This window comes from Lissotriton helveticus, chromosome 12, assembly GCF_964261635.1.
Source record: "Lissotriton helveticus chromosome 12, aLisHel1.1, whole genome shotgun sequence".
NCBI classification, from domain to species: domain Eukaryota; kingdom Metazoa; phylum Chordata; class Amphibia; order Caudata; family Salamandridae; genus Lissotriton; species Lissotriton helveticus.
The window spans coordinates 835,238,584-835,249,802 of record NC_136073.1 but is presented as its reverse complement, the minus strand read 5'-3'; the positions used below and the strand labels follow the sequence as shown (position 1 = coordinate 835,249,802).

The window sequence follows — 11,219 nt, the reverse complement described above, 5'->3', positions numbered from 1 at the left end:
TTCAGCAGCTCGTTTCATTTATGGGGCCAAAAGAAGCGATCACATCACACCGATGTTATCCACCCTCCGCTGGCTTCCCTTCGAGGCTAGAGCTATCTACAAGACCGCTTGTATCACCCACAAAGCCTTGCACTCCTCCTCTCCCCGCTACCTGGCGAATAAACTGAAACTCTCTGGAGGCTCTAGACCTTCACGCAATGCGGAGAATCTACTGCTTGAACCTCCCACTTTCAAGAAGGAAAGAACAATGGCCCAATCCTTTTCAGGCAACGCAGTGAGAATCTGGAACTCCTTTCCGCCTCAGCTACGGACCACCGCCTCCTCCAAGGCCTTCAAAAGGGACCTCAAAGTTCTCCTCCTCCAGAGACACCTCCAAAAGTAATTCACCTCCTCTTGCTATTTGTGAGGAAGACTTCCCACTACTGATAATTTCTACTTTCCATGACCATGGAAGTGCCTTCCCAGTGTATTCCTGTGGTTGGAGTGTCTGCCTTTTTGCAGTATTTTCCATGTACTTGTGTTCGGTGCCCTTTTGTAACATGCACACACCACTTTGCCCTTGTAACACACGGTTGCTACCTCTCACATGTTTTTACCTTTGATAATTGCACAAGTGCCACCATGCCTATGTAACGCTTGTTCTTGTGCCTGAGTGTCTAGCACTTATTGCAGTACTATACCTCAAATTATACTCTGTTTTCTCTTATAACTGCACACTTGTCACTTTTCCTCTTGTGCACTTTTGACTACCTCATGTATTTTTGGTTGCTCACAATTTTTACTACCTCAAGTATTTTGTTTGCTCACAATTGTCACTATTACCTTTACTACCTCATGTATTTTTGGTTGCTCACAATTTTTACTACCTCATGTATTTTGTTTGCTCACAATTGTCACTGTTACCTTATGTAAGTAACGTATGTTTTTGTAATCTGTTCTTTTGTAATGTTTCTCATTATGTTTCATTTCTGTTCCTAATGTGCCGCCCAGGGTTCCCGCCGCTGCCCCCTGCGGACCCGCCCACCACCAGCCCATTCGCCGCCCAGCTGACCCGCCCTCCCAGGCTCCTTACTTATGACGCCCCCAGAGTGACCGCGCAGCAGACGCGCGCAGCGGGAGCACCAAATGAGCGCCGTAGGTGCGCCAAAGGTAAGCCCGTCTGCGCCCGTCCGCGCCTGGACCGCGCCCAGTGCCAGGACCCCTGGCTCCCGCAGACACCAGCCCACCCGCCGGACCTACGACGCCACCGAACTCTACGCACTCAACGCCGGCCGAATCCCGGGATGCTATCGAGCCACCCCGAGATGCACTCACGGACCCTTCTGCTGCCACTCCTGCAAGTACACCTGCATCCGGACCTGCACTACTCCAGCACCGACTGAGACCAAGACGGGCAACAGCAGCAACCACCTGAAGTGCATCCTGCTCAACACCCGCTCCGTCCACAGACACGCCGTCGAGCTCTGGAACCTGCTCGACACCACAGCCCCAGACGTCGCCTTCCTCACGGAAACCTGGATAAACGCCTCCTCAGCGCCCGCCATCGCCATCCCAGACGGCTACAAGATCATCCGGAGGGACCGCATCAACCAGACTGGAGGAGGCATCGCCATCATCCACAAGAACACCATCCGCATCACGACCAACACCGACGACACCCTCGCACCCGCCGAGCACCTGCACTTCCAGGTCCACATCAACCCCAAGACCACCCTCAGAGGCACCCTCATCTACAGACCCCCGGGACCACGCACACAATTCAGCGAAGACATCGCCGACTTCATCAGTCCGCACGCCCTTCCCTCCGCTGACTACATCCTCCTCGGGGACCTCAACTTCCACCTGGAGAACAACAATGACCGCAACACCACCACCCTGCTGGACAACCTTGCAAACCTCGGACTCAAGCAGCTGGTGACCACCCCCACCCACTACGCCGGACACACACTCGACCCCGTCTTCTCATCCAGCAAGGACATCGCCTTCAGCCACGCCACCGGACTCCACTGGACGGACCACAGCTGCGTCCACTTCAGCTTCAGAAGGACCACGACTCACCACCACCAGCAACAGGTTGCACGCAGAAGCTGGAACAAGATCACAACCGACCAGCTCGCGACCTCCCTGAGCAAGAACCCACCCACCAGCGCAACGAACCCCAGCCAAGCGGCCACCAACCTCACGAAGTGGATCAGCGACTGCGCAGACGACCTCGCCCCCCTGAGGACCCCGCCCAGCAAACCCTGCAGCAAGAGAGCCCCATGGTTCACCGACGAACTCAAGAGCTCCAAGAAGAACTGCCGAGCCCTCGAGAGAGCCTGGCGCAGAGACCCAACACCAGACAACATGACTGCCCTCAAGCTCGCCACCCCAAAACACCACCAACTGATCCACGCCACCAAGAAAACTGCATTCAAGGAACGACTGGACAACAACGCACACAACAGCAAGGAACTCTTCAACATCGTTAAAGAGCTCTCCAACTCCAACGCCGGAAACAACGACATCACCCCTTCGCAAGACCTCTGCAACTCCCTCGCCGCCCACTTCCACAACAAGATCGCGGACATACACAACAGCTTCAGCACTCAACCGACGCACGCCACGACCGAACCACCGCCCCCCCCCACCACCACCCTCCGCGCCTGGACCCCGATCAGCACCGAAGACACCGTCCGCACGATGAACTCCATCCACTCCGGATCTCCGACCGACCCCTGCCCTCACCACGTCTTCAACAAGGCCGACGCTGTCATCGCACCCCACCTGCGGGACATCATCAACACCTCCTTCGCCACCGCCACCATCCCGGAGAGCTGGAAGCACGCCGAACTCAGCGCTCTACTAAAGAAGCCTTCAGCCGACCCCACCGACCTCAAGTACTACCGCCCCATCTCGCTGCTCCCGTTCCCTGCAAAAGTCATCGAGAAGACCGTCAACAAGCAGCTGGCCGCCTTCCTCGAGACGAACGGATCCCTCGACCTCTCGCAGTCTGGCTTCCGGGCCAACCACAGCACCGAGACCGCCCTGATCGCAGCCACGATGACATCCGAGCCCTGCTCGACAACGGAGAAACGGCGGCCCTCATCCTCCTGGACCTCTCCGCGGCCTTCGACACTGTCTGCCACCGTACACTAGTGCAGCGCCTCAGCAACGTCGGAATCCAGGAGAAGGCACTAGAGTGGATCACCTCCTTCCTCGCCGGAAGGACACAGAGAGTCCGCCTCCCCCCGTTCAGATCAGAAGCCACCGAAGTCATCTGCGGCGTCCCTCAAGGCTCCTCGCTCAGTCCAACCCTCTTCAACGTCTACATGAGCCCCCTCGCTAACATCGCACGCCAGCACAACCTCAACATCATCTCCTACACCGACGACACCCAGCTGATCCTCTCCCTCACCAACGACCCCACCACCGCCAGAGCCAACCTTCACGAAGGGATGAAAGAGGTAGCCGAATGGATGAAGAACAGCCGCCTGAAGCTGAACTCGGACAAGACGGAAGTCCTCATCCTGGGATCCTCACCCTCCGCCTGGGACGACTCCTGGTGGCCCCCCGCCCTAGGCAGCGCACCCAAACCAACAGACCACGCACGCAACCTGGGCTTCATCCTGGACTCCTCCCTCTCCATGACCAGACAAGTCAACGCCGTCTCCTCGTCGTGCTTCAACATCCTGCGCATGCTACGTAAGATCTTCCGGTGGATCCCCACCGAGACCAGGAAGACGGTCACCCAGGCCCTCGTCACCAGCCGTCTGGACTACGGCAACTCCCTCTACGCCGGAACCACCGCCAAACTCCAGAAAAGACTCCCGCGGATCCAGAACGCCTCAGCACGACTCATCCTGGACATCCCCCGTCGCAGCCACATCTCCGGACACCTGAGAGACCTGCACTGATTGATTGATTGATTGATGTGAAGCGCTCTGACGCCTTCGGGTAAAGTCAGCGCTATATAAAAATGCATAAATAAATAAATAAAATATTTTAATGCCATTTTCAAGTATATTTGTAGACAACAGTGAAAGTGAAACGTGTGGATAAAGAAATCATTTCAAATTGTCTCTGCTGGGGTTCTTTGGGAGAGAATAATCAGTCTCGGTGTTTCATAACTGTGCGTGAACACTTAATTAATGTAGGAAACCCTCTCAGTTGACATTCTGCTGCTTGACTACAGAATGGCTCCTAACAAAAGCTACTGAACTCCTCACCCTGGCACTCAAGGTCGGTCTTTAACCGCCCCTCCCTTTATTGTAAATCCAATGCACCAATGAGGCGCTGGCCTTCTGTTTGGTCCACGCCCACTTCGCCACATTCCTTGTCAATCCGCGCCTGCTGGCATGGAAAGAGACGGGGACTAACGGCGGCCATCATGGAACTCATTTTTGTAGACTCAAAGCACAGGGGCAATTTTCAAAAGTCAGGAGATAGTTTTGTGAGGGATTGTTTTTTTTAAATAAACATTTACCCAAATGTATACTTATCATGGACGTGTTTCTATCATAAAGGCGCTTCTCGTTTACTGATAAACATATTAAACATGTTTAAAGCGTATTTTTAACATTTATGAACACATTTACAGCTGCGTTATGAGACGAAGTATTCTTACAGTGCAGGCGTGCCCTGGGAGACTTTAAAAAAGGGAAGCAAGAAAAAGGGCATTGTACTGCTACCTGTATGTGACGTAGCGGTGACGCAAGACCTCGTGCAGTTTTCGTTCACTGAAATGGGAATTCTACACCCTAACTGCATTAGGAGAAACGAAAAAAACAGTTGCATTTATATCCTTGCGACGTTCTAAGAAGAAGTGCCCCTCGAAAATGTGTTGGATTTTGTTACATCAATTTTAATTATTACAATTAATTTACAAATGAAATTAGTTAAACGATTAGAAGAATTAATTGTATGTGGTTTTTACTCATTCTACTCCTGGAGAAACAACCCGCGCAACACCTCAAGATGGCCGTTTGTTTCCTCGTCTTTGTCACCCTTAAGGAGTAAGACGTACAGCGTCTGCTAGTGCTCAGCACGGGCTAGTGTTTGATGTCCTACTTCTGTGTTTGCGGCCCTGGGGCATCCCTAGAAGGGAGGAAGTCACTCCCTCTTTTATTTGTGATTGGCCAGATTTGAGCCGGGCACTCCGGCTCCTTGGCAGCCAATTGGCCGCGCGCTGGCCGTGGCTGCTGCGTGCGGAGGGAGCCGAGGCCTAGGCTGGGGCAGGAGCCTGGCTGGATTTGTTTTGTCTGCCGCCATCCCTCGGTCCCTTCGTCGGGGGCTTGCGTGACCTAGCCCCGCGCCCAAAGGGGCGTAGAATGCCACTAGCAGAAGGCCCGTGAGGGGAGCCCCCGGAAAGTGAACTGAGCAGCCCTGGGAGGAGGTGGGGACCCAGCTATGGACAACCAGGTGAGTGGACTCCTGGAAGGCGAGGTGGCTGCAGAGGCTCAGCAGAGGGGTGGGATAGTCTGCTGCTGGATGTAAAGTAAGCACCCCGTGTGAGCCTGGGTTCTTAGGCTGCTGACAGTCGTGTCTGGGGCAGTTGAAATGGAAGAGGACAAGGGGCTGAGGGGTGTGTCGGTGGCCAGGGTCAAAGTGTTTCATAAAATGACAGCCATGTGCAAGGACAGGCGAGACGAAGGAACTATGCTAGTCATGCAGGCAAGGATGCTTGTAGGAGCTGGAGGTTGACAGGCAGTACTGTGGGGGCAGCTATTGGCAAAGGAGTAAGTGCTTGCTGGCAAGGGTGTGATAGCCATTATCACCAGTGTGATTGAGCTGTCAAATGGGAAAGAGTATAGTGAAGGGGCAGGGATGTTCATTAACATGTCTCTGCACATGCTGGGACAATGGGGAGCTTTGTCTGAGAGTGTGATGCAAAGTGACATACTCTTGGAGAGTTCTAGCTAGGAGTGTTCAAGGGACTTTTTTAAGTGTCAACTTATGTACAACCAGACATTGCAAAACTAGCAGTATTTTGCTGTTAAGGATCCGCAAAGGTCTCTAATACATCTATGGAGAGTCAGATGTCCGGCAGGTAGCCCGAGAGAAGGGTTAACCAGTTGCAGAATACCAATCTTGAGTCTTTACCAATGCAACTTTAGGTTTGGGGACGCCCCTGTGGACTGTCAAGCAATGCTGTGCTGGACCTTAAGATACTGGGCTTCAGCTGTTGTATTTCAACATGAATATAGCGCTTACCCCTGTCAACGCCTAGTCAGGGTGAGTAAGCGCTCTATAGATGCAGTTTCAACAAAACGCTTGACTACATGGGCAGCATGCTATGTCGTGCAGGGTGTGTGGCCGTCGTCTTTGTTTTGAACCTGTGTGAGCAGTAATTCCATGTCCAGCGAAGGTGTATGCATGGTGGCTTTAAAGAAGTAACTCTATATTTGTAAGCATATAGCTCGAATTTGGCGTACCTATTGCTATGACAGTGGTGATTTTAACAAGATTATCAGACAATAAAGTGCTGAAGCCGTGGGTGGCAGTCATTGTTTGTAAACAATTATCACCGCAGCTTAAGGTTGCTGCCTGTACTGAGATGTTGGAGGCACCAGACACAAGTCTGCGAACGATAACGTGTGCAGTATGATACAACGTGACGAGCTGTACAATAAATAGGGTAGCGGAATGCATGGAAGGGGACAGGGGCTACCATCTAAAAACGGCTCTAGACGTGAAATAGTTGGGGTCGTTGGACTGCCAATTGATGCTAGGAAAACATGGAGTTATTTATTTTCAGGACTCTATAAATCTAGGCTAATATATGGGGGCCTTAGTAGAAATGTGGGAGATCGTAGGGGCAGGTTTTGGAGCAGATTTGATGGGGTAAAATATTTAGCAGGTGTCTCTGTACACTGGCTGATAGTGCTTGGGAATGAAAACGTGAAGTAGGCCCCCACGAAATGTCTTTCAGTTTTGCCACTGACGTTAAGGGGAGTTGAATGAATTGGTTGGGTGCGCAAAAAAGGTACCACTGCTAATCATTAGGAGTCGTGTCGATAGCAAGTATGCAGCCTTATTTAGGAATCGTGAGCTCGATGCGAGTAAACATATTTGGGGTATGGATCATTGTTGAAAGTTTGAAGGAGAGAGTCGTTCAAGGTGTTATTTTAATTCAGTGACCAGAAGGGAAGGATAAATACTTTTAAATTGGTGAGTAAAGGAATGTGTACGAAAGTTCAGGCCCGTAAAGAGCCAGTGACTTAAAACACATACAGGAAGCTATCGAAATAATTTGATGCTGATGCAAAGGGACTCAATCAAGTAGTGTAGGGGTAAAGCATACGATTTCAAGTTACTGATTGGAGGCCTCTGTGCAAGGAACTTGTCTTCAATCAGTGGAGGTGGCAGACATCTTTAGAGGGCAAAGAATGTGTGCACTCATACCAGGGGGCAGGTACTCGCACATCGGAGAGTTGCGTCCCATGCACTGTTATCTTTTAACAGTGCATCTTTTACCTGTTAACAGAGGAGGTGGCAGACATCTTACAGGGGTTAAGGAATGTGTTGCACTGATACAAGGGTGTAGGTGCTCGGACACTGAAGGGTCTCATACACTGCTATCTTTAATGGTATACATAGTCAAACCGTACACATGCATCTTTATACAAAGATCTAGTGTCTCGAAAGAAGAGTCAGGTGTTCAGTAGAGAATGATGCACCTGTACCACATGATATGAATGGATGTAATATGGGCCTGGGGCACATATACAGAGTATCATGCATTAAAACAGTTAAGGGGTGTGTCCAGCTGCGATCTGACTGGTGTTTAGATAGTGACGATTGTGTACCTGCCCAAATAAGCAAGTGTTCAAACAAGGGGTGCATATGTAAACCAAGGCGCATCCATCAAAGCAATGTGGTTTGGCATCGTTTCGAGAGGAAGGTTTTCAAACAAAGGGTATGCACCTATGGTAATGGCTGATATTGAAACACTACAAGATCTTAACTAAATAGGGAGTGCGGGCACCCAGACGTAGGGCATGTACTTAAATGCCACACTTTGCACCCACAGTAATGTCATGTATTCATACTGGCAGTCGGGCGATGAATGCGCCTCACAAAGGGACGGCTGGAAAACCAATAGAGCTAGGTAGGAGCACAAAGAGACCTGTTAAAACTTGACTGCGACACCTACTCAAACGGAAGACACAAGGACTTCAACAATGGATGACGGCTATTTATGCCAAGTGGCATTACCCGGTGAAGGCATTGCGTTTGCTACATTTGCCAGACTAGAGCTTTTGAACTCTTTTGTGTGAGGAAGACAAGCTGGTATATTCAGCTGGGACTCGTTTTGCCTTATTGAAAACCCTCTCCTGAAACGCTGCAGACTGCAGCAAAAACATAACAAATAATGTTCACATGTTAAAACATTTTACGTTATACATTGCACATTTTTACATTTCTTACGAACGGCATCCAAAATGTGTATATTCATGAGCAAAAACGGCTCCTGGAGCGAGAGAGGGTAACTTGTTTTACAGAAGAGACATTTTGGCGTGCTTGCCTCCATTTGTGTAACCCACCGATAGACGTATGCTAGTACGCTAGAGAGAGCAGTCTTTGTTTTATGTATTATGTTGCACGTTTTCACATTTTCCTTTCTTGGTGTCCACGCTTTTATTCCATTCCTTGAGAGTCGCTAGCAGAGGAGTATTCCGTGGAGGAATGTGTGCGGGATAATGACAGTAAACTGAGAACCGGCATTATCGGCTCTAGGGGGCGTCCGAGATTTCCACAATCACAGGGCTGCTCAAGTGTTCTTCTGGGAGTGAGCATATATATTATTAACGTGAGATGGTGGGGGTGGGGTTCTAGGGTCGGAGGAGAGTGTGCTGCCACCGGTGATGTCTTATCGGCACACAGGGCTACGAGGTAAATAGATGCAGGGAGGTCTCAGAGCATGTCACCATAAGCTGCAGCAGAGGTGTCACAGGCAGGGACGGAGACAGAGCCCCTACACTTTAAGGTCCTGCTTATTTACTGCTCCCTAGCGGCCTGGTGAGGTTTACATGCGCTGGAACATGCCGTCCTTCAGTAGCAGGGAATCTGTCCAACTCTAGAGAGTGCTTTTTAATTAAAAAACATACTGGACATATTTTGCTCTTGCACATCTACCTTCCGAAGGAATAAAACCCACAAAACTGGCTATTCAGAGAGCCTGTTAAGTAAAATGTGGGTAATTATAGAAGTAAGGAGTAAGTTGTTCTTTTTGATAGAGGAGGATGCGGAAGAATAGAAGGTAATCATTGATATATTTATTTGAGAGTTTTATATAGCGCGGACTTTGCGTTTTGTAGGTGATTGTAGCTATTTGCTTTTGGACATTTTCAGAGACTAAAGGAAGGTTTGGTGAGCCCGTCTGATGATAGGTTAGGAAGAATGTGCTGTTGATTTACGCATAGAGCAAGTATTACAAAAACAACAACAACAAAAAAACAGGACCTGGTGCCATTTATCCCAGGGAGCAACAAGACCAACCTTGTTAAAATAACATTTGCTACTACCAGGCGCTACCTTTGCTGTCCCCTGCAGCAGATCACATGAGAGTACTTCCATTTTCTGTCGCACTTCTTTGGAAACTTTGGGAATTCCTTGGGTGAAACCGCCATATCGATGGATTTTGTGGTTTCTAATTTGAGAGCCAGTATAAGGGAGCAAGCAAGTGCGTCTTCCGGCACCATCCTACTATAGATAAGTTGTTTGACTGTATTAACTGATTTACAGTCTTTTCATTATGCTAACATGCTTGAATTTGCTTGAAAAGGGCTCTGTTTCTGTTACTCTGCTCAGCTCTTTAAACTGCTTCTCTCTGCAGCATTATCTCCTCTTTTGTTTATTCTAAAGTAATTCTAACAAAATCTCATCCGCTCCCTCAAAGAACATCTACAACATTAAATGATCAACTTTGTGTTTGATACTCAGCTAGGTGGTGCAGCTCTTGCTCTGGAATATGTAAAAATCGGAATTGTGTATTCCTTTTTTTCCCAATGGTCCAGATAACATTGCTTTTTCTCTACGATTTGGCAAATGCAATCCTGTTCTCCACTCAAGCCAGAACAGAGTTCACTTTCAAACTGGAACCAATGGCAGCCCTGGCACCTTTTTTCAGACCAGAAGCTCGCCCCCTCACGCGGCATGCAGTGAGCGTGTCTGACCACAGCAAGGGGGGTTGGGAGTGGGGGTGCGCTGCCCAATACTTTTTTTGGGGGGAAAAAATGCAAATATAAATATATTTTATTTTTACAACATGTTTTTCAATATTGAACCTTATCCAATGGATAGTGGAATGAGGGCTCCATGGCTCAGCGAATGGATAGGTGGATGGATGAATGACAATTGAAGACTTTAAGCTACATGGAGCACTTTGTCTCGATGCTTTAACCTAGTGTGAGTACCCTGGTTTTCATTTTAGCTTCTACATTAAAACATCACCATCTCCCAAACACTACTACAACTAATACGTATGTGACATGCATGGCCCGGATATGTTTCACACAGTGCACTGATTTGGGGCCTCAAACAATTCAATACAAACCATAAACATTGACTGAAACCAAGAGAGAGAATGAGATAACCATGTAGTGCCTGATGAAACCAGGAAACTTTGCATTAATCCTGCTTTTACTTGACCACATTGTGTGATCCTACTACTTTTTTCACAGTTTATTTATTTTATTTGCAAAGTTTTATATAGCGCTGGCTAGACACGGAGGTATTGGAGTGCTTTACATGAGGATCAGAGAGTTACAGGTTCCATAATTACATAGACCAGTATAGACATAGGAGAAAAGAAAAAAAACATTAGATTATACAATAATGTGAGAATTATTAGCGCGTACACGTCTGAAGAGGTAAAATGGTAAACGAGGGTAGGGAATGCAGGTAGGAAAACGCAACAGGGAGGTGAGGAAAACAATATCCGGCTTGGTAGGTGCTGGCTGAGGGGTGAACCAGAGCCAAACTCCTCTCTAGCTGCATGTGACAGTTCCACCGGGCATCAGCCAAAGTTGCTCGGGCACCGCAGTTATATTTGCAAAGTTTTACATAGCGCTGGCTAGACCCGGAGGTATCCAAGCGCTTTACATGAGGATCAGAGAGTTACAGGTTCCATAATTACATAGACCAGTATAAACATAGGAGAAAAGAAAAAACATGAGATTACACAATAATGTGAGATTATTAGTGCGTACACACGTCTTATGGGGAGTGAAGAGGTA

At 48.9% G+C, this 11,219-nt stretch overlaps 1 protein-coding gene across 2 annotated transcripts in view; it reads left to right on the top strand.

Annotated features, from left to right (window-relative positions):
* The first annotated feature begins 5,124 nt into the window (after positions 1 to 5,124).
* Positions 5,125 to 11,219, top strand: part of MLLT1 (MLLT1 super elongation complex subunit) — a 155,862-nt gene continuing 149,767 nt past the window's right edge. For both annotated transcript variants that reach the window (XM_078670833.1, XM_078670832.1), the window contains exon 1: positions 5,125 to 5,400. In XM_078670833.1, coding sequence (XP_078526959.1) covers positions 5,389 to 5,400 — 12 coding nt within the window. In that variant the 5' untranslated portion in view covers positions 5,125 to 5,388. The remainder of the gene's footprint in view (positions 5,401 to 11,219) is intronic.